Raw genomic sequence first — 24,567 nt, forward strand, 5'->3', positions numbered from 1 at the left:
GTGCATCTTTAAGCAAGGAAAGTTTGCCATCACTGCTACCTGCTAGTAATGGTAAAGTAGATTGAGTAGATATTAGCACATCTAACACTTTTGTTGGTAGAGAAATGTTCATTTCCTCTTTTGAGGCTTGTTAAGAAAGTAGAGAAGCTGAAAATGGAACTTTGGTTTGTTGATGTCACAAAACATGCTAGTCATGAGTCACCTTCCCCTTTTATTTAAAGATGTTGCAATAGAATAGGCTCTGATGACTAAGGTTATGCATTTTAACTCTCTGCAGACAAACCTTTCTTTGTTACTGTCATGTCATCAACAGGACCAACAAACACAGAAAAGCCAGTTTTTTAAAGAGAACCTGTCACCAGGCACCCTTTTTGAGCCGCCTCCATGCTCATCTGTGAGTTTGAAAAAAACAAACCCTCCTCCTCCCAGTCACCGCATGCCAGCACTGTATCTGCAAGAGGAGGAAGCAGAGGTGGGGACAAGGAGTGACTGGATGGGGAGAGGAACTCTGCTCCGTACAGTGAAATTGGTGAAAAAACGCATTGGCGCCGTGTTCTTGTGGGCTTGGATTTTACGTCTTTCACTGTGCGCCACAAATGACGTGTTTACTTTATTCTTTGGGTCGTTGCGATTACAAATTCGTATAGGTTTTATAATGTTTTCATACATTTACAAAAATTAAAACCTCCTGTACAAAATTTTTTTTTTCTTCTGCTCTTTTTCATATTTCAATGTATGGGGCTGTGGGTGGTATAATTTTTGTGACTTCTAATGAAGTTTTCAATGCTAGCATTTTTTGAACTGTATGACCATCTTATCACTTATTATAGAATTTTTGATATTTTTCAAAATGGCAAAAAAAAGTGCCATTTTCAAATTCGGGAGCTATTTTTCGTTACAGGGTTACACGAAGGGAAAACCCGTTATTATATTTTGATAGGGCATTTTTGGACGCGGCGATACCTGATTATGATTTTTGCTGGTGATTGGAATTTTTTTTTTTTTTAACTATTTTTCAGACCCCCTAGGGTACTTTAACCCTAGGTTGTCTGAACGATCCTATCATATACTGCAAAGCTGACGGCAACTTCAAAAAGTGTCCACGCGCCGCCATCTTTTTGGAGATTGTCACTCCCCGTGACGTCATTGCTAGCACCGATCGCTGGTGTTACCGGTAAGGCAGCAAAGACTTACCAGCTATGGAGAGGGCTCAGCCCGACTTCTCCTTTCACCTGCAGCCAACCCTTGACGTGCTATTAGGTCACGGGTCGTGAAAGGGTTAAGGATGATACCTTACACTGGAATCTCTCAAGGAAATTTCAGCCATTAGCAAGATCCTCATGTATGGAGGATGGGAGGAGAAGAAGTTGATGCTGTGATTTTACATGATCAGATTCATACATCATAGATGTTAACTCCTTAATGACGCAGCCATTTTACAGCTTAAAGGGGTTGTCTGAGAGTTGTGAAAAAAAAACTAAAGGTGGCCTGAGGGGGCTGCTTAAAAGATCTACTTACCTTCCGGTGCCCTCCGGTGTCCCGCGCTGCTGTCGCTCTGGCGCGGGACACCGGAGGGCGCCGGAAGGTAAGCAGATCTTTATTTTTTTAAGCAGCCCCCTCCGGCCACCTTTTTAGTTTTTTTTCACAACTCTCGGACAACCCCTTTAAGGCTCAGTCCCATTTTTTTGGATTCTGACTTGCGTGGCTTTATATGGTTATAACTAGAGATGAGCGAACACTAAAATGCTCGGGTACTCGTTATTCGAGACGAACTTTTCCCGATGCTCGAGTGCTCGTCTCGAATAACGAACCCCATTGAAGTCAATGGGAGACTCGAGCATTTTTCAAGGGGACCAAGGCTCTGCACAGGGAAGCTTGGCCAAACACCTGGGAACCTCAGAAAAGGATGGAAACACCACGGAAATGGACAGGAAACAGCAGGGGCAGCATGCATGGATGCCTCTGAGGCTGCTTAATCGCACCATTATGCCGAAATTATGGGCAACAGCATGGCCATGACAGAGTGACAGAATGAAGCTAGATAGCATGTAAAACATCCAATAATTGACCCTGACACTATAGGGGACGGCATGCAGAGGCAGCGGCAGCAGGCTAGAGAGTGGCATGGCGACATACCCTAATTGGACTCAGGCTTCAAACCAATGGGTGTCAGAGAGGAACCAAAGGAGGTGAGCAAGAAGCGCTCAAATAATATCGGTACATGATAAAAGTTTGCCAGTATATTTTGTGGATTACACAGCAGGGTGGCGACAAAGTTAACATGGAAGCCATGAAAACAACCCAAAATTCTGCCTGACACAGCTCGTTTGATAAGGGGACCATGTATGCTTACAGTTCATGCCAGTCGCTGCACTGGCTGCCAGTCTCCTTTCGAATACAGTTTAAAATAATAATAACCCTCATCCATAAAGCTCTGTATAATGCTGCACCCCCCTACCTCTCCTCTCTTATCTCAGTCTATCGCCCAACCCGTGCTCTTAGATCCGCCAGTGATCTTAGATTAACCTCTACCCTAGTGCGGACCTCCCACTCGCGTCTCCAAGACTTCTCTAGAGCTGCACCAATTCTATGGAATGCTCTGCCCTGGACTATCAGACTAATACCTAACCTCCAAAGTTTCAAACGTGCTCTTAAAACCCATTTCTTTAGGCAAGCCTATAACACTCATTAACTGCATGAAGTTTTAACTCTTCTACTAACCCGTCCTGTGTCGTCCTCCCATCTGTTATCCAGCAACCAACAGGCACCAGACTTCTCTGCAGTCCCATTCACCCTGGACCTGGTATATAAGATGACGGCTGAGTGGTTCAAGCGACAGCAATTCCATTTATTATATTTTTTTCTATTCCCTAAGAAGAATGGCTTGACCATTAAATATTCTTTTACCTCGTGTTACCCCATCATCTTCATAAACCGTAAGCTCTGGCGAGCAGGGACCTCACTCCTGTTGTTCCATACAAATGTTGTGCTCTGTTACATTACATTTGTATTTGTTTCCTATGATTTGTAAAGCGCTACAGAATATGATGACGCTATATAAATAAAGATTATTATTATTATTATTATGGAGGCAGTGAACTAGTAGTAGATTAAAGGTGCTGCAACTATGTTAGTTGGATCTTGGGATGGAGCTGGCGCTCTGCAGCCAGGCGAGCTTTTGCCAATCCAAGCCCCTGTCTCTAGGCTACTCCCCAAACAGCACTTCTAAGAACCTTTTGTATAAGATCAAGTGTAGTAGCGTTCTTATAAGTTTAGGATATGGCGGGTGAGGGGAATGTAAACAGATGCGCAAGAAGCGCTGAAATAATATCCCTAAATGGTAAAAGTTTGCAAGTATATTTTGTGGATTACACAGCAGGGTGGCGACAAAGTTAACAACTTTGATGTGGAATGCCCTGTAATAGCTCTTGGGCGGTGTGCCTTTTATCGCCTAGGCTCAGCAGTTTCAGCACCGCCTGCTGTCGCTTAGCGACGGCACTGCTGCTGTGCCTAGAGCTACCGACTGATGGCGCCATGCCCACGGATGGTAATTCGGAGGAGGAGGAGGTGGAGGAGGGGTGGGAGGAGGTATAGTAGGCCTTTGAGACCTGGACCGAGGTAGGCCCCGCAATTCTCTGCGTCGGCAGTATATGACCAGCCCCAGGGTCAGACTCGGTCCCAGCCTGCACCAAGTTAAGTGTAGTAGCGTTCTTATAAGTTTGGGATATGGCGGGTGAGGGGAATGTAAACAGATGCGCAAGAAGCGCATGATGCGCATGGAGCTGGCGCTCCGCTGCCAGGCGAGCTTTCGCCAATTCAAGCCCCTGTCTCTAGGCTACTCCCCAAACAGCACTTCTAAGAACCTTTTGTATAAGATCAAGTGTAGTAGCGTTCTTATAAGTTTAGGATATGCCGGGTGAGGGGAATGTAAACAGATGCGCAAGAAGCGCTGAAATAATATCCCTAAATGGTAAAAGTTTGCCAGTATATTTTGTGGATAACACAGCAGGGTGGCGACAAAGTTAACAACTTTGATGTGGAATCCATGAAAACAACCCAAATTTCTGCCTGACACACCTCGTTTGATAAAGGGACGATGTATGGAGGCAGCTATATGGACGACTTTTGGAGGTAGCAATGGAGACAACGTGTGGAGGCTGCTATGGAGACAATTTAATTTGGATAGTGCCTGTATGTGGCAGTCCCAAACATTTTTCAAACCAGAGGAGCAGGTAGGTGGCCCTCCAGTAAAATGGAATAGATTGAGTGCCTGTATGTGGCAGTCCCAAAAATGTTTCAAACCAGAGGAGCAGGTAGGTGGCCCTGCAGTAAAATGGAATAGATTGAGTGCCTGTATGTGGCACTCACAAAAATTGTTTCAAACAGAGGACCGGGTAGGTGGCCCTCCAGAAAAATTAAATGCATGAAGTACTATAGCAAGAGCCAGTGGGCCCTGTCAAAAAATAGCCATTTTCCTCTGCTTTACTGTACAAAGAGGAGGAGAAGGAGGAAAATGAGGAGGAGGAGGAGTGGATCAATTATTCAGGTTGAGCTTCCTTCACCTGGTGGAGATTGGAAATTCTGAGAAATCCAGCCTTTATTCATTTTAATAAGCGTCAGCCTGTCAGCGCTGTCAGTCGACAGGCGTGTTCGCTTATCGGTGATGATGCCACCAGCTGCACTGAAAACCCGCTCGGACAAGACGCTAGCGGCAGGGCAGGCAAGAACCTCCAAGGCGTACAGCGCCAGTTCGTGCCACATGTCCAGCTTTGAAACCCAGTAGTTGTAGGGAGCTGTGTGATCATTTAGGACGATGGTATGGTCAGCTACGTACTCCCTCACCATCTTTCTGTAAAGATCAGCCCTACTCTGCCGAGACTGGGGACAGGTGACAGTGTCTTGCTGGGGTGACATAAAGCTGGCAAAAGCCTTGTAAAGCGTACCCTTGCCAGTGCTGGACAAGCTGCCTGCTCGCCTACTCTCCCTCGCTACTTGTCCCGCAGAACTACGCACTCTGCCGCTAGCGCTGTCAGAAGGGAAATACTGTTTCAGCTTGTGCACCAGGGCCTGCTGGTATTCATGCATTCTCACACTCCTTTCCTCTGCAGGGATGAGAGTGGAAAGATTTTGCTTGTACCGTGGGTCCAGGAGAGTGAACACCCAGTAATCGGTGCTGGAATAAATTCTTTGAACGCGAGGGTCACGGGATAGGCAGCCTAGCATGAAATCTGCCATATGCGCCAGAGTACCAACGCGTAAGAATTCACTCCCCTCACTGGCCTGACTGTCCATTTCCTCCTCCTCCAACTCCTCCAACTCCTCTTCTTCTGCCCATACACGCTGAACAGTAAAGGACTCAACAATGGTCCCCTCTTGTGTCTCACCAACATTCTCCTCCTCTTCCTCCTCATCCTCCTCCACCTCCACCTCCTCCGATATGCGCTGAGAAACAGACCTGAGGGTGCTTTGGCTATCAACAAGGGAATATTCTTCCCCTGTCTCTTGTGACGAGCGCAAAGCTTCCGACTTCATGCTGACCAGAGAGTTTTTCAACAGGCCAAGCAGCGGGATGGTGAGGCTGATGATGGCGGCATCGCCACTGACCATCTGTGTTGACTCCTCAAAGTTACTCAGCACCTGACAGATATCAGACATCCACGTCCACTCCTCATTGTAGACTTGAGGAAGCTGACTGACCTGACTACCAGTTCTGGTGGAAGTTGACATCTGGCAGTCTACAATCGCTCTGCGCTGCTGGTAAACTCTGGATAACATGGTCAGTGTTGAATTCCACCTCGTGGGCACGTCGCACAACAGTCGGTGAGCGGGCAGTTGGAGGCGGCGCTGCGCTGCCCTGAGAGTGGCAGCATCTGGGCTGGACTTCCTGAAATGCGCACAGATGCGGCGCACCTTCGTGAGCAAATCAGACAGATTGGGGTATGTCTTGAGGAAACGCTGAACTATCAGATTTAACACATGGGCCAGGCATGGCACATGTGTCAGTCTGCCGAGTTGCAGAGCCGCCACCAGGTTACGGCCGTTGTCACACACAACCATTCCCGGCTTGAGGTTCAGCGGTGCCAGCCACAGATCAGTCTGCGCCGTGATGCCCTGTAATAGCTCTTGGGCGGTGTGCCTTTTGTCGCCTAGGCTCAGCAGTTTGAGCACCGCCTGCTGTCGCTTAGCGACGGCACTGCTGCTGTGCCTAGAGCTACCGACTGATGGCGCCGTGCCCACGGATGGTAGTTCGGAGGTGGAGGAGGGGTGGGAGGAGGAGGAGGCATAGTAGGCCTGAAACACCTGGACCGAGGTAGGCCCCGCAATCCTCGGCGTCGGCAGTATATGAGCAGCCCCAGGGTCAGACTCGGTCCCAGCCTCCACCAAGTTAACCCAATGTGCCGTCAGCGATATATAGTGGCCCTGCCCGGCAGCACTCGTCCACGTGTCCGTGGTCAGGTGGACCTTGTCAGAAACGGCGTTGGTCAGGGCACGGATGATGTTGTCTGACACGTGCTGGTGCAGGGCTGGGACGGCACATCGGGAAAAGTAGTGGCGGCTGGGGACCGAATACCGAGGGGCGGCCGCCGCCATGAGGTTGCGAAAGGCCTCGGTCTCTACTAGCCTATAGGGCAGCATCTCCAGGCTAAGCAATCTGGAGATGTGCACATTAAGGGCTTGGGCGTGCGGGTGGGTTGCACTATATTTGCGTTTCCGCTCCAGCGTCTGGGGTATGGAGAGCTGAACGCTGGTGGATGCTGTGGAGGATCGTGGAGGCGACGATGGGGTTTTTGTGGCAGGGTCCTGGGCAGGGGGCTGACTAGCAGCTGACACAGGGGAAGGAGCAGTGGTGTGCACGGCCGGAGGTGAACGGGCTTGTTGCCACTGAGTGGGGTGTTTAGCATTCATATGCCTGCGCATACTGGTGGTAGTTAAGCTAGTAGTGGTGGAACCCCTGCTGAGCCTGGTTTGGCAAATGTTGCACACCACAGTCCGTCGGTCATCCGGTGTTTCCTTAAAGAACCTCCAGACTTCTGAAGATCTAGCCCTCGCCGCAGGAGCCCTCGCCACGGGAGCTTCACTAGTTGACACATTTGGCGCTGATGCACCAGCTCTGGCCCTGCCTCTCCGTCTGGCCCCACCACTGCCTCTTCCAACCTGTTCTGGTCGAGGACTCTCCTCCGTCTCAGAAGCACTGTGTTCACCCGGCCTCTCAACCCAGCTTGGGTCTGTCACCTCATCATCCTCCGATCCCTCAGTCTGCTCCCCCCTCGGACTTCCTGCCCTGACAACAACTTCCCCACTGTCTGACAACCGTGTCTCCTCATCGTCGGACACCTCTTTACACACTTCCACTACGTCAAGAAGGTCATCATCACCCACAGACTGTGACTGTTGGAAAACCTGGGCATCGGAAAATTGCTCAGCAGCAACCGGACAAGTGGTTTGTGACTGTGGGAAGGGTCCAGAAAACAGTTCCTCAGAGTATGCCGGTTCAAATGCCAAATTTTCCTGGGAGGGGGCAGACTGTGGGGGAGGAGGCTGAGGTGCAGGAGCTGGAGGAGTGGCGATTTCGGTGACATGGGTGGACTGCGTGGAAGACTGACTGGTGGTCGACAAATTGCTCGAAGCATTGTCAGCAATCCACGACATCACCTGTTCGCACTGTTCTGGCCTCAACAGTGCTCTACCACGAGTCCCAGTAACTTCAGACATGAACCTAGGGAGTGTAGCTCTGCGGCGTTCCCCTGCTCCCTCATCAGCAGGTGGTGTCTCACCCCGCCCAGGACCACGGCCTCTGACCCCTGCAGTAGTTGGACGCCCACGTCCCCGCCCTCGTCCTCTACCCCTAGCCCTCGGGTTAAACATTTTTAAAATGAGAGTTATAACTTTATTTTTTTTTTTACTTTTTTTTGTTTTTTTTTGTGTTTTTTTTTTTTTTTTGTGTTTTTTGTTTTTTTTTGAGTTTTTAAAACCAAACAATGCTATCCTATTGCTATGGCTATTTTCTAGCCAAGTATCAAAGCACACTACTATGCCAGATGAGATGACACTGAGTTAGTGCCTAATTGAAATCCAACCCCTACTAAATTTTCCCACTTCGGTCTTTGCTATGGATATGTGCGTCACTAAGCGCAGAACACAGCGGTCGCAAGTCTCACTACAAATTGCTCAGAATTGGCTAGTACATGCACTGCAGAAAGTACAGCCACCAGCAGATCAACCAGAAATCAAATATATAGAACGCTACTGTATGCGTAAGTAAGCTCTTTGTATTCTCCTATGGCTATTTTCTAGCCAAGTATCAAAGCACACTACTATGCCAGATGAGATGACACTGAGTTAGTGCCTAATTGAAATCCAACCCCTACTAAATTTTCCCACTTCGGTCTTTGCTATGGATATGTGCGTCACTAAGCGCAGAACACAGCGGTCGCAAGTCTCACTACAAATTGCTCAGAATTGGCTAGTACATGCACTGCAGAAAGTACAGCCACCAGCAGATCAACCAGAAATCAAATATATAGAACGCTACTGTATGCGTAAGTAAGCTCTTTGTATTCTCCTATGGCTATTTTCTAGCCAAGTATCAAAGCACACTACTATGCCAGATGAGATGACACTGAGTTAGTGCCTAATTGAAATCCAACCCCTACTAAATTTTCCCACTTCGGTCTTTGCTATGGATATGTGCGTCACTAAGCGCAGAACACAGCGGTCGCAAGTCTCACTACAAATTGCTCAGAATTGGCTAGTACATGCACTGCAGAAAGTACAGCCACCAGCAGATCAACCAGAAATCAAATATATAGAACGCTACTGTATGCGTAAGTAAGCTCTTTGTATTCTCCTATGGCTATTTTCTAGCCAAGTATCAAAGCACACTACTATGCCAGATGAGATGACACTGAGTTAGTGCCTAATTGAAATCCAACCCCTACTAAATTTTCCCACTTCGGTCTTTGCTATGGATATGTGCGTCACTAAGCGCAGAACACAGCGGTCGCAAGTCTCACTACAAATTGCTCAGAATTGGCTAGTACATGCACTGCAGAAAGTACAGCCACCAGCAGATCAACCAGAAATCAAATATATAGAACGCTACTGTATGCGTAAGTAAGCTCTTTGTATTCTCCTATGGCTATTTTCTAGCCAAGTATCAAAGCACACTACTATGCCAGATGAGATGACACTGAGTTAGTGCCTAATTGAAATCCAACCCCTACTAAATTTTCCCACTTCGGTCTTTGCTATGGATATGTGCGTCACTAAGCGCAGAACACAGCGGTCGCAAGTCTCACTACAAATTGCTCAGAATTGGCTAGTACATGCACTGCAGAAAGTACAGCCACCAGCAGATCAACCAGAAATCAAATATATAGAACGCTACTGTATGCGTAAGTAAGCTCTTTGTATTCTCCTATGGCTATTTTCTAGCCAAGTATCAAAGCACACTACTATGCCAGATGAGATGACACTGAGTTAGTGCCTAATTGAAATCCAACCCCTACTAAATTTTCCCACTTCGGTCTTTGCTATGGATATGTGCGTCACTAAGCGCAGAACACAGCGGTCGCAAGTCTCACTACAAATTGCTCAGAATTGGCTAGTACATGCACTGCAGAAAGTACAGCCACCAGCAGATCAACCAGAAATCAAATATATAGAACGCTACTGTATGCGTAAGTAAGCTCTTTGTATTCTCCTATGGCTATTTTCTAGCCAAGTATCAAAGCACACTACTATGCCAGATGAGATGACACTGAGTTAGTGCCTAATTGAAATCCAACCCCTACTAAATTTTCCCACTTCGGTCTTTGCTATGGATATGTGCGTCACTAAGCGCAGAACACAGCGGTCGCAAGTCTCACTACAAATTGCTCAGAATTGGCTAGTACATGCACTGCAGAAAGTACAGCCACCAGCAGATCAACCAGAAATCAAATATATAGAACGCTACTGTATGCGTAAGTAAGCTCTTTGTATTCTCCTATGGCTATTTTCTAGCCAAGTATCAAAGCACACTACTATGCCAGATGAGATGACACTGAGTTAGTGCCTAATTGAAATCCAACCCCTACTAAATTTTCCCACTTCGGTCTTTGCTATGGATATGTGCGTCACTAAGCGCAGAACACAGCGGTCGCAAGTCTCACTACAAATTGCTCAGAATTGGCTAGTACATGCACTGCAGAAAGTACAGCCACCAGCAGATCAACCAGAAATCAAATATATAGAACGCTACTGTATGCGTAAGTAAGCTCTTTGTATTCTCCTATGGCTATTTTCTAGCCAAGTATCAAAGCACACTACTATGCCAGATGAGATGACACTGAGTTAGTGCCTAATTGAAATCCAACCCCTACTAAATTTTCCCACTTCGGTCTTTGCTATGGATATGTGCGTCACTAAGCGCAGAACACAGCGGTCGCAAGTCTCACTACAAATTGCTCAGAATTGGCTAGTACATGCACTGCAGAAAGTACAGCCACCAGCAGATCAACCAGAAATCAAATATATAGAACGCTACTGTATGCGTAAGTAAGCTCTTTGTATTCTCCTATGGCTATTTTCTAGCCAAGTATCAAAGCACACTACTATGCCAGATGAGATGACACTGAGTTAGTGCCTAATTGAAATCCAACCCCTACTAAATTTTCCCACTTCGGTTTTTGCTATGGATATGTGCGTCACTAAGCGCAGAACACAGCGGTCGCAAGTCTCACTACAAATTGCTCAGAATTGGCTAGTACATGCACTGCAGAAAGTACAGCCACCAGCAGATCAACCAGAAATCAAATATATAGAACGCTACTGTATGCGTAAGTAAGCTCTTTGTATTCTCCTATGGCTATTTTCTAGCCAAGTATCAAAGCACACTACTATGCCAGATGAGATGACACTGAGTTAGTGCCTAATTGAAATCCAACCCCTACTAAATTTTCCCACTTCGGTTTTTGCTATGGATATGTGCGTCACTAAGCGCAGAACACAGCGGTCGCAAGTCTCACTACAAATTGCTCAGAATTGGCTAGTACATGCACTGCAGAAAGTACAGCCACCAGCAGATCAACCAGAAATCAAATATATAGAACGCTACTGTATGCGTAAGTAAGCTCTTTGTATTCTCCTATGGCTATTTTCTAGCCAAGTATCAAAGCACACTACTATGCCAGATGAGATGACACTGAGTTAGTGCCTAATTGAAATCCAACCCCTACTAAATTTTCCCACTTCGGTCTTTGCTATGGATATGTGTGCCACTAAGAGCTAAACACAACGGTAGCAAGTCCCCCTGCTAATTCCTCACAAAATGGTACTAGATGCAAATTAAAATAAAAAAAGTAGAACGTTATTGTAGCCCTAAGAAGGGCTGTTGGGTTCTTTGAGAATCACTCCTGCCTAACAGTAAGCTAATAGAACACCCTAACGCTTTCCCTGACCAGCAGCAGCTCTCTCCCTAGCGGCATCCAGACACAGAATGATCCGAGCAGCGCGGGCAGCGGCTAGTCTATCCCAGGGTCACCTGATCTGGCCAGCCAACCACTGCTATCGACGTGTAAGGGTACCACGTCATGCTGGGTGGAGTGCAGAGTCTCCTGGCTTGTGATTGGCTCTGTTTCTGGCCGCCAAAAAGCAAAACGGCGGGAGCTGCCATTTTCTCGAGCGGGCGAAGTATTCGTCCGAGCAACGAGCAGTTTCGAGTACCCTAATGCTCGACCGAGCATCAAGCTCGGACGAGCATGTTCGCTCATCTCTAGTTATAACTTTTGAACACTGTTACTTATCAAAGTGATTCTGAGAGGTTTTTTCCTCACATGTTGTACTTCACTTTAGTGATAAATTTTGGCTGAGTTTTGCGTTTATTTACAAAAAAAGAAAATATGATGATTTTTTTTTTAAATTGCCATTCTTCAAAATCATTGAGATTTCAGGCAGATATATTTACCACCTAAATAAGTTGCTGAATAACATTTCCCATATGTCTACTTTACATTTTCATCATTTTTGATATGTCTGGATAATTAATTTTGATGTCACGTGGCTTTCAAATCGAATATCGGTTTTCTGTATTTTCAGAATTGTCCATTTTGGGGGCAAATACAGTTTTGAATGAAATTTTACATATTTAACATCAAAACCCCCCTATATAACCAACCCTCAAAATGGAGATGAAATTTAGATTGGTCAAATTGTGCCGGTTATACCTTCATTTAGCTCTAAAATTTACACATTTCCAAAAGATAAAAAGAGAAAACTCATTTTATAATTTGTTCAGCAATTTCTCCCAAGTACAGAGACCCCCACATGTGGCCGTTACTTGTTTTATGAGCGCACAGCGAGGCGCAGGAGGGAAGGAGGGCCCTGCAGCTGCCAGGATTTGTTTCCTCATTGGCCCCTTTTGTAGGCTATTAAATATTTTCTTTTTATTGTTATTGGGGCCACGTGATGGCATTTTCTTTGCTGGATGAGATACTTTTTCCAGTGTTACCATTTTGGGGTTGGTATCCGCTATTGAAAATATAGGAATATTTTTTTTTTGAGGGCAGGAGTAGGAAAGCATCAATTCTGCACTGGATTTTTTCCTTTTTTTTTTTTTTTTTTGTTTTGTTTTGTTTTCACCGTTTAGCCTAATAATCATGTTATCTTTATTCTATGGGTCAGTACGATTACGGGGATACCAGACATGAATATTTTTTCTTACATTTTACTAAATTTGCCAAATAAAACCTAATATGGGGAAAAATCTATAATTTTTACATTGCCATCTTCCAACATTTGGCATAACATTTGTTACTTTTTTTGCTATGGAGCTGGTTGATGGCTTGTTTTTTGTGGGACATATTCTACTTTGCAACAGTATCATTCTGGAGTACATATGTTTTTTGATCACTTTTTATTGCATTTTTTTTGTGGGATTCAATAGGTAAAAATGATAATTTTTGGGATTTTAACTTTTTTTTTAACAATGTTCATTGTGCGGGTTCAATAATTATTTACTTTTGTTCTATGGGTTGTTACGGATGCGGTGTTACTATATATGTGGGGTTTGTGTTATGATTTAGCCTTTTTTTTTGCATTATATGTCTCTTTATATGTTATGGGGATTATGGGCATTTTTTTTCTTTTTGACTATTTCCACCATGGGACATGAACAAGCAATCATCTGATTGCCTGTTCGTGATAATACTCTGCAATACTGATGTATTGCAGGGTATATTATCAGCAGTGTCAGCCTATGCAGTGTCAGACACATCGGGACTTGTCTGTTTTCTCAGCTTCTCAAAAGTCAAGCAGGAGCTCTTCTCCATAAATGACTCCGCATAGAGGAATACAATAGCGAGATGGAATAATACCCTGGTGCTATCCCCAGTATATCCTCAAATGCTGCTCATTCTTTTATGTCCACTACCCTTTCTTCACAAAAGGATAAAATTTGAGCTGACATTGTTAGTTAAATGGCAAATCTAACTTAGTTCTGATACTGTGTACAGGTTTCCTTGTCCATTAGATCTTCCGCTACCTCTATTCCTCTCTGTCTCCACTCTAATCCTAGCTTTGCTTGTCCCTGCCACAGCAAATCTGGATGGCATAACTTTAGACAGAACAAACGGTAGACCATACAGCACTGTTATCTGTTTCCAAGCCGGTATTGTGTCACTCAACTGCACTCAGGATTTTTCTGTTCCTAGCATTTTGATGTAGTATGAAGTAATGCTACTGCATTCCATGGGGTGGCCAGTGCTCTCTCCAAATCTCAATCTGAGTGTGTGGAGGGCCTATTTACCCAGTCCAAAACTTGCCTAAAAAGGCATACCAGATTGTACACCCTCACTTTTGGGAAATTTAAACCTCCTTTCCGACTTGGGGAGCATCAACTTTTTAAGCGCTTTTTACTAATGTTCTTGAGATAAAAAACAAATTGGACCTTCAGGTGTATAATCAATTTGAAGCAGTTAAACCAATACCTTCTTTACAAAAGATTGAAAATGGAAACAATTAAGTCAACTACTTGTCTCTTGCTGTGTTTCTGTTTTTGTATCAACTACTTGTCTGCTGGACCAAGGTGCATTCCAGGCGAAGGTGGATCTGCAAGATGCGTATTATCACATTCCAATCCACGGAAGTTCTCAGTCAAATGTCTGTTTCACCCCAATAAAGTTAATCTCTCTACCACAAAAGATTTATGCTTTCAAGAGGAAAGGTATGCTTTCTATCAGAGAAGTTATGAGGTTTATGGGACTTCTGACATCCACGATACCTTCAGTATTATAGGCTCAGGCGCACACAAGACTCTTTCTGTCAGTCTGAAAGACATTATGTGTCTGGAGGAAAAGATAAGGATACAGGATGTAAAAAATTCCTTTAACTGGTGGATCATGAAGACCCTACATAGGGGTGTCCCCTGGAAACCCTCTCCACAAGTTGTCATTACAACAGATGCCAGCAAAGAGGCTTGGGGTGCCTACACCTCAACAGTTCAGTGAGGCTGGAGCCAAGAAACGATTTCAGAGAACTTTCAAGGATTCACCAAGGCCTTATAGCCTTTTCTTCCCAAATCCAATGGTGTCAGGTGAAAATCATGTTGGTCAAAGCTACCACAGTTGCTTATCTAAAAGCAAGGGGGAGCAAGAAATTGAACAATCTAACATCTCAAATATTCTGCTGGGCAGAAAAGAACATTCTCTCCCTCTGCTGATCACCTAAAAGGGACATTGAACACCAAAACAAATTTTTTGAATTCCGATACTAATCTTTTTGCATCCAGAAAGGATCAACAAGTTCTGGAATTTTTCTTCCTGCGTCAAGAATATAACCCCAAGGATATGTCTCACAGCCATGGCCTTTGGGTTTACTTTACCCATTTCCTCCATTTCCCATCATTCCAAGAGTGGTTTAGAAAATCATACTCTCACAAGCCAAGGTAATCTTGATAACCCCCTTCTGGGAGTAGAACTTGGATCTTCTATCTCCGGGGCGAGTCCATGACCCAAACATTCTTCAATTGAAGTTAACTGCTTGGATGCTGAAAGACACATCTTAACGGGAAAAGGACTTTCTAAGCCAGTAATAGGAACAAAATAACGTCAAAAATGTGTGAGATGATGTGTCCTTGCATACCTTAAAGTTAGAGGATTTTCGAAGGCTGGATCATCTACTTATTATATTTCAAGGGAAAAATAAAGGAGCTTTAGCAGGTTAAGCTACCATTGCCAGATGATTAAAGACCACTATTTTGGACTGCTACCAGCTTCAAGGATTATCACCACCGAAAAACCTGCAAGCTAATTCAACAAGAACAGTCTCCACTTCTTGGAGGCAGCCACATGGAAGAATCTCTTGACATCCATTCATCATTATAAATTGGATATTATTTCTTCTTCCGGTCTCTGCTGCTGTCGGCAGTTGTCCTGCCCTAGTTAACACTCCTTTGTTATATTTCCTGTCAAGTGCCGTTGTGGAGGTGTTAGAAAAAGATGAAGATTATTCTTACCAGTAATTTAAATTTTCCGTAACCTCTGCAACGGCACTGGGTTTTTCCCACCCTTAATATTGTATTGTTAGTGAGTAATGTTAGTCTGCATATTTGTTTAATAAAGTTCAAACATCTACACTCCTGAGGAAAAGACTGAGGAACAAGGGGGAGGGACCCCTTTTAATAGATTCAAAGTTGTTTCCTATCCCTGGAGAGGCAGAGTGCCGTTGTGGAGGTTACGGAAAATCCAATTACCGGTAAGAGTAATCTTCTTCTTTACAATTTTGACGTTTACAAATAAAACCAAATTTACAACAAAAAGAATTCTACAAAACCCAAACAAACCATATATTTTCTGAAAGCAGACACATTCCCCATTTTTAAAATTGCATCAACCAGTTTGTAGAAATGGGTGCCTTCATGCAATTTTGAGTAAAACAGTAAAATTTTATTTAAAAAAATACATAAAATTTGATTTGGATGGCAAAGAATGTGCTCCAAACAAAAAATATTTACTTTCACGTCTCCTAAATGTAATAGATAAACATGTGTTTAGAGTTCATAGATGCCTCTTAGTCATAGGTTCACATGAGTAAATCATCATAATATCACTAAGACTGAAATAGCTAGATATCTTCTTTTCACCTAAAAAATTTTAAGACCGTCACAACCTGCAAAATATAGTAATAAAACAGATTAAAAAGCATAACTTAAGATATGTTAATGTATAACATAAAACTTACATCAAAGCAGAGGTGTATGCACAAATAGGTATTTTTGAAAATAACACAAAGTTGTCAGATTTATATATATCACAATAAACAACATCAACAAGAATTTACTCTCCCAAAAATGCTAAAACAAAAACCATGCCATATTTGGTTGCAATCCACAAATGTGATATATTACACACAAAGTAAGAAGCTACTATTCTGTCAATTTTTTTTTCTGAAGTTACCGACTACCATGTATACAAAAATAACTTTTAAATTTATACACGCTACCACCTTCATGCAACTTTGCAGAAAACAGTAATAAATTACAAAAATGACATGAAAATTCAATTTCCCCTTAAATATGTACAAATCCAGAATAAAATAAAGAAAATATACTTTCCTGAAAACCGTAAGATGTGAGGAGTTTATACATACCCCACATGTGTATAGTCAACCAAAATATGCGGCAAAGGGAAAGTTAAATCCACTGGGGGCGCCACACATGCATTGATTTCACACAGGTATATTATTGTATGCTCTCTTACACAACAGTAACCCAAATAAAAACCTATATATCCATAAACCAAGCTAATGAGTTAACAGAAGTTACGTTAAGATGTGCACTATAGTATTAGCCATGGAACCCTCCGTGGTTCATAAGAATTTGAGTAAGAACGTCATAACCTAGGTATAACTAATGGAGGGTTGGTGTGAAATAAAATCCTCATTCAGGAACTTGTGTGGTTTTCGTGTCGCATATAACCTTATGGACCTGTTTTGGGTCGCATATTAATATGTAGAGACATTAGGCAAAGGAGGTTCGAAAGTTAATCTTTTCACTCAATTTTAGTATAAAAAAAAAAAAAAAATATAAGGCAAGCGGAGAGCAAGTGTGTTCTCAGATTGTTCTGAATAGGAGAGGGTTAAAAACGTGAACATTCGTTGATATTATGCCTTATCAAAATTTAGTAACATAAAGTCAATGTTTGCATTATCTGTGAAGTACAAGCAGCTCCTGTGAGCAGCATGGTCCAAATTCTCCCTGCAGTCTGATGGTTAGAATCTGGAAAGGGGGGCATGCTTCACAGGGCTATTTCTTTTAAGTCTGTGTTTCTAGTAGTCGAGAATCCGGGGAGACATAAAAGAGCAACTGTAAAAATTATGGGGTCTGTGGGCAAGGCTGAGGACATAAACTGACGGACATTAATCTCCACCCACTTCACCTCTGGTCAGAAAGATTTTTGTAAAGCTTTTTCAGATCAGAAAATGCCTTAACTTTGGAAAGAAAGGGGCGAGCAACACAATATGGGCATAGTTCTGTTTGTTTTTAAAGGGGGAATCACGTTTACAATTTGGTAAAATCATAACTGTACAGTTACGCTTTAACTGTTAAAGTGCCATCGGGAGTGATTTTTATAACCCAAAATTCTCATATTAAATGTGAATATCTCCGGTACCTGGCACTTGGAAACACAATTTTAGATTTGTTTGAAAGAAGGGATTCTCCTCTTTCACAGGAAAAAAGAAATGTGTGTCTCAGGGCCTCAATTCCTATGTTATAGCCCTATGAAGGGAGGACCTATCGCATACATCCTTGGCTATACATATGCCACCCCGTGGGAAAGGGTTAACCACCAGTTTGCGCAGGACATCTGCTGTACACATTCTTGTCATCAGTAGACAGAGAAGAAATGTATGACGAACCAATATAAAGCTCTCATTATAACAGGATAAAATTGAAACTGTAGTAGAACATGATGGCATAGACAACCTACAGATGAGAACATGGAAAGCATTGTAAGAGGAAGTTTACATTTTAGTGTCATTAGACCAGATTCTGAAAACTACATTCAATAGTTTTCCCTTCTGCTTCTGTTAGAAAGATAAGGCTGCTTAGTCCAGGCAAGGCAAGACTGGAGCATGTAAATTTGAAATTATAGTGTTTATAGGCAAGATAGATTATGACCCAAACAAAAAAATTACTTGCATTGTTGTGTCCCCCATCCTGATTTGTTAATCTAAATAATAAAAGATAGACATACCTTTGATTTCTTGTTCATGTTTTTTTCCCAATTTTTGGCTGGATTGCTAGTCGTTAACCTCCACATTAATGAATTTCATATTGTCTTGTAGGTGCTGGAGAGTCTGGGAAAAGCACAATAGTGAAGCAAATGAAGTAAGTAGGGATTCCTTCATCTACTATGTACCGCAGAGACATAGGCCAAGATTTGTTTGCATGTAAAGGGTGCAGTTGACCTGTGGCGCGTGCGACAGATTCATGAAATGTGTTGCACGTTCTTCATAAATGAGACGCCCGCTACCCTGTTCCGACAGAATGCACTTTTTTTGGTGCAACACAATTCTGTCGGACACCGGATTATAAATGTGTTGCACAGTTGGCACACTCAAATGTGCAAAGTCAGACAGAAAACGGCTTTAAAAAAAGTTAGGGTCACAATAATGTCTCAAGTATTCATTGTTTAAGAACCATGACCATGTGAAAATCTTGCACCACTTTTGTGATCTGTGATGTGGCCAGGAGGCCTCATGCAGGGGGGTTTGAGCCAATGCATGAGAAGCTTTACTGTATTTGCTTTGCCAATGGGTAATACAAAATGTATATACTATACTGAGACTCGGGTCTCTGCCATCGGGTACTTACTTGAAGATACTTGGAGAATCTGAAAAAATAGAAATGTATATTCGCGCACCTATTAGGATTCCATAGAAATATATTTTTAAAGGGGTTGTCCGACTCTTTTCGAAAATTGTGTAGGCGGGCTGGGGACGTAATTTTTATAGAAAGAAAGCTGTACTCTCCTGTGTCCTGTGTTCAGGCCGGCCAAGATGCAGTGCTGGGAATAGGGACTAGAGTCGGATAGCCCCTTTAAGGATACATTATTTTATTGTTTCAATACATTCAGGTTACTCAGTCCTTTCAAAGTAAAATCTTTAAAGGAAGTCTTCAATCAAAATCAAGCATGCTAAAAGCATGATGACACATGATGAACTGTGTGTACAATGAATTGAAGGGCTTTCAACATTTCTGTATTTTATCTGTTATATGTGTGCAGTCTCTAATGTGTTTGTCTTTCCAGGATTATCCATGAAGATGGATATTCAGAGGAAGAGTGCAAGCAATATAAAGTAGTTGTCTACAGTAACACCATTCAGTCCATAATTGCTATAATACGCGCCATGGGAAGACTGAAGATTGACTTTGGAGATGTGGCCAGAGCTGTGAGGGCCTCTTTACTATAGTGCATGTGCTGATGCTCTCATAGCATTAAGACATGACACATATTTTATCCCTTGTAAACCTCAACATATTATTTATTCAATTTTTTTTTTACAATGCAGGATGATGCCAGGCAGCTATTTGTTTTAGCCAGTAGTGCAGAAGAAGGTATACTTTCTCCAGAGCTTGCAGGTGTTATTAAGAGACTCTGGAAAGATCCTGGTGTACAGGCATGCTTCTGTCGCTCTCGTGAATACCAGCTCAATGACTCTGCCTCGTAGTAAGTATAAGAAATGATGAGGGGAAAAGCAATAGAAGAAACAAAAATAACTTTAAGTCATTTGTCTTGGTACAGAAGCAGCTCGTTTAATCAAATATTTATCTTTACAGCTACTTAAACGATTTGGATAGGATCTCACAGCCCAATTACATTCCTACCCAACAAGATGTACTCCGGACACGTGTTAAGACTACGGGTATTGTGGAAACACATTTCACCTTCAAAGACCTTTACTTTAAGTAAGTCGCAGCAGATCTATTCAAGAAACCTATTCATTTTAATATGAAAATATTCTTTGTTTTAGTTTTGCACTAAATTTCTCATGTTCCCATTCTGACATAAATAATGCATTTCTCTATCCATTTTGCATTAAACTTTCCACATCCAATTTTTTGTGGTTTATTGAATGACTAACAGAAATGCCTTTTAGGTTATAGTTTTAGCTTAGTGTTGATAAGGTTTTCTAAATCGTAAATAATGATAAAGCTGCAAATATTAGGCAAAAATGTTGTGCTCATCTTTTTCATCCACTTCAGCACATTTGTCCCTTCTGAGTTTTTTGTTATAAGCAACCAGTATGTGACCGCTCAAGAGAGTTTACCCCTTTAAGTGTAGTGTGAGAAATAAATGTCCCACTATAGGGCGCATAATTGATCTATGGCCTGTAGTCATTCTTTATTAGCGTAATAACAGTATGGGGGACCTCGCAGTCGTCTTTTTGGATAGTGCTGCAGATATTTATTATTTTCCATTTTTTGACAGAATGTTTGATGTTGGAGGGCAGCGATCAGAAAGGAAGAAGTGGATCCATTGTTTTGAAGGTGTGACTGCAATAATTTTTTGTGTGGCACTCAGTGACTATGATTTGCTTTTGGCAGAAGATGAAGAAATGGTAAGTAAGGCTTTCCACTATTGTCTGGTTTTATTGTTTCTTGGTTATACCATTGGGGGATCATTGGGTATTAGTGTTGCCATTAAAAGGCAGATAAAAATTTATCATATAGGTGGACATAAAAGACACATTTTCAGTTTTCCCTTTTTTCCATTGCATGAATGGTACCTCAGATTTACTTTGGACTTCTGATAATCTTCTACTTTGGAAGCCCCTTCCGTTTTCACAAAGGCTTTCGGAATTTGTTCAAACTTTGGGGATCATTGTATAGGCTCGCTCCTTAATTCTGAACAAGGACAGGCTTTGAATCACCTTGGACACCTTGACCTTTTGCCTTTCATATTAAGGATATTTTCTTCCGTTCACCTCCTGCTCTGCATGCCAGAGAAGTTGTTCTGCTCACTTTGACATACAATCCTGGGCCAACTTTCCTATGGCAAATTTCCATAGTCCCTGTACTGTTAAATCCTTGTCTGCTGAGCCTGCAATCCCTTATAACTATCCTTCCTGTCCATTTTTTGGGAAAGTCCTATTTTGTCATAAAATAATGTCATCACAACAAATTCTACTTTCATAGCTGTTGGGGGGTAGATAATCTACCCTGGACAGTCCTAGGAGACTGGTTGTTTGCAGAAGTGGCACTCCTGACCAATATTTTGGAGCTCAGGTCCATTCTCATTTGTCTTGACACTGGACCTCTACCCTTCGTAGTTGGTCAGATTTCACTGTGACAATGTGAGGATAGAGGTCTACTTTAATCAAGCTCATAAATGATGGTCAAAATCCTTAGCTTAGCAGAGAAGTATGTTTCCAGTCCTGTCTGTAGTTCATATCCCAGTCATGGAAAATTGTATAGTAGATTTCCTCAACAGAGAATGAGTAGTATTTAACCCCTTCACGCTGCGGGGGGTGAATGAACAGGGGTGAGCCCTCTTCATACATAGGTGGGGTTTGCTGCATATTGCAGCTAATACCAGAGGACTGTGCTAGCCCATATCGCGGGTACTAACCCTTCCGATGCGCCACCATCTTGCTTCCGGTTGTCCGAAGCTGTCTGGTTTCATCGGATTCGTTACAATGAGCCAGTGGCTCGTTAAAATTAATACTGTGCAAAAATGCCATATACTGCAATACAGTAGGAACAATCTGACCATCTAGGGTTAATGTCCCCTAGAGGGTCTAAGAAATAGCAAAATAAAAGTTTTTAAAAAATTTAAAATTTACCCCCCCTCCCCTTCTCTAGAACTGATATAAAACGTAATACATAGTAAAAATCATGAACACGTTAGGTATCGCCACGTCTCAAAATGGTCCATCAAAATATAAAACCTGTTATTGACGGCGGTGAACAGAAAATATTGCCCAAATGTCCAAAACGCGACTTTTACCCCGTTTCACATCATATAAAGAATTTATTAAAAAGTAATCAAAATGTTGCACAGTCCTCAAAATCGTAGCAATGAAACGTCCGCTTATTCCGCAAAAAAATTACCCTTCACACAGCTATGTACACAATAGTATGAAAAAAGTTATTAGCGTCAGAAGATGGTGAAAATTTATTTTTTTCGTACAATTTTTTTAAAAAAGTTTAAAACGCAATAAAACCTATATAAATTTGGTATCACTATGATCATGCGTTTTTTTGCTAATTTTACCACATTTGGACATTTTTCCACCTTCCCAGTACACAGCATGGAATAATAAATAACGTCACTGAGAGGTAAAATTTGTTAGACATAGAATAAGCCCTCACGCAGCTCTGTGCACAGAAAAATAAAAAAGTAATGGATTTTTTAATTGGGAGAGGGAGAAATGAGCAAAAAAACCCTTAGTCGTTAAAGCGTAACTGTAAAGCTATAGTGATTTTACCAAATTATTATATGTGATTCCCCCTTTGAAAACTAACAGAACTATAGCTACTTTGTACTGCTTGTCCATTTTTGTTGGTGAAGTGGGCGGAGACTAATATCTGTCAGTCTATGCCCTCAGGCTGAGGCCAGATAGCTTGCCCACAGATCCCATGATGCCTTGTGTCAAAGTAATTTAGCATTAAATCCATTTAGTTTCCCGCAAGTAAATCCAGTGAACCCTGCACAGTGCAGATACGGGATTTATATGGTGACAGCCTAACAGCTTCCATCACAAAGAGGAGTAGGGAACATGTAATAAGTGATAGAAATCATTAGTACATGAATTCTATGACTGTACTGTGTGAGAACTAAGGGTTAATAGCTCATATGCACAGAGCTTACACTGCCGATGACAAAGTGGGGGAAGGGAGCAGAATAAGGTACAGAGACAGAGGAAGTTCTGTAGAATCACTGACTTGGGTGGAGGGACTGATAGGGAACAGGGAAATCTAGTACCTCACTATTCTGTGCAGGAGACATCTGTATTCACGGTCTTGGACACATGCAGCTCTGCTACATTCACTGTCACACAACCTCCTCCTCTGTTAGCAGGGAGCAGCAGTTCCTCCCCTCCCATGAAACCAACTCAGAAATAACATATATACAAAGTATAGATTCACAGGGCTTGTCACCACATGGAGAGGAAGCAGCCATTGCAGCTCTGAGGTATTCTGAGGGGGATAGCAAGGAAACTGCTCCATAGAGGTAACAAAGATAATAGGCAAAGTTGTCTTACATCCCAAGAGCTATTGATTTGTGGAAAAAAACCTTTACAGTTTCTCTTTAACCCCTTCCTGACGCGCGCCGTACTTCAAACCGCTATAACCTCTGATCCATAGCATCTAGAATAATTTTTCTGGTATCATTTTAATGGGGGGAAAACAGTCGGAACTGGGAACTATATATAAAAATTTCAATTTCTGATTGCAACTTTAAAGGAAACCTACCATCACAGTTCTACCTAATAAGGTAGGATCCAATGGCAGCTTCCTTTACTAGGAACAAGTCCTATACTTTTTGTTTCAAAATCTTGAGTAGCCTCTTTGTAGCCCTCCTACCATCTTCATCGTCCGAGAAGACGATGGGTCTGCATCTACGCAGTAGCCCAACTTTGGAGCCGAGGCCATGCAGCCTTCAGCGTGTGCTCTGCTCATACATGAACCCTTCGGCTTCGCAGATGTGTGCGTGCAGCTCCAGCGCGCTGAAGATGGGGTAGGAAGGCTACTGTGCCCAGTGCTGGCGCCGGCACTGCTGTATTGTCTGTATTTCCTATACAACCTTGCCAAAAGCTAGCTAGGATTTTTTTCTTAATTCACCCATTCACAATTCAGTTCTTTACAGTGATAATTGCTGCTATTTTGTTAACACTTTTCTGCCATTAATTTGTTTACCCTCCACAGAATCGTATGCATGAGAGCATGAAATTGTTTGACAGTATTTGCAACAACAAATGGTTTATTGACACCAGCATAATCCTCTTCCTCAACAAGAAGGACTTATTTGAAGAGAAGATCAGCAGGAGCCCACTTACAATCTGCTACCCAGAATACTCTGGTACATTCTGCATGTGCTTTATGGGTGTCCACTATATTCTAGTATTGATTACCGTAGCTTGTGTACTAGTTATTCTGTTTCCTTATTCTTATTTTGTTTCCAGGCTCCAGTACATATGAAGAGGCAGCTGCCTATATTCAGTGTCAGTTTGAGGATCTGAACCGAAGAAAGGACACAAAAGAGATATACACACATTTCACATGTGCCACAGACACCAAGAATGTGCAGTTTGTGTTTGATGCAGTAACAGACGTAATTATAAAAAGCAACCTCGTTGAGTGTGGCCTTTACTAACCGGGAAGTACAGGTAAGTGACAACTACTTCATATTGAAGTTCTCAACATATAGCAGTGTATTAAAAGCCTTTTTTCATATATTTTCACAATTGTATAGATGGATATGCGAATCATGTCAGGGGTTAATGCAGAAGCCAGTTAATCTACTTTTGTTGCAAAATATGCTTAAATTTAATGGCAAAATAAAATTTGGAAAATGTTGACAC

General features: G+C 42.6%; 1 protein-coding gene across 1 annotated transcript in view; it reads left to right on the forward strand.

Moving 5' to 3' along the window:
• The window catches only part of GNAI3 (G protein subunit alpha i3), a 69,943-nt gene that overhangs the window by 15,828 nt on the left and 29,548 nt on the right, over positions 1-24,567 (forward strand). Inside the window, exons 2-8 of the mRNA XM_072137384.1 lie at positions 18,325-18,367; positions 19,290-19,431; positions 19,552-19,709; positions 19,820-19,948; positions 20,472-20,601; positions 23,912-24,065; positions 24,169-24,372. Of these exons, the coding sequence (XP_071993485.1) occupies positions 18,325-18,367; positions 19,290-19,431; positions 19,552-19,709; positions 19,820-19,948; positions 20,472-20,601; positions 23,912-24,065; positions 24,169-24,359 (947 nt within the window). The 3' untranslated portion in view covers positions 24,360-24,372. The remainder of the gene's footprint in view (positions 1-18,324; positions 18,368-19,289; positions 19,432-19,551; positions 19,710-19,819; positions 19,949-20,471; positions 20,602-23,911; positions 24,066-24,168; positions 24,373-24,567) is intronic.

Source organism: Engystomops pustulosus, chromosome 2, assembly GCF_040894005.1.
Source record: "Engystomops pustulosus chromosome 2, aEngPut4.maternal, whole genome shotgun sequence".
Lineage (NCBI taxonomy): Eukaryota > Metazoa > Chordata > Amphibia > Anura > Leptodactylidae > Engystomops > Engystomops pustulosus.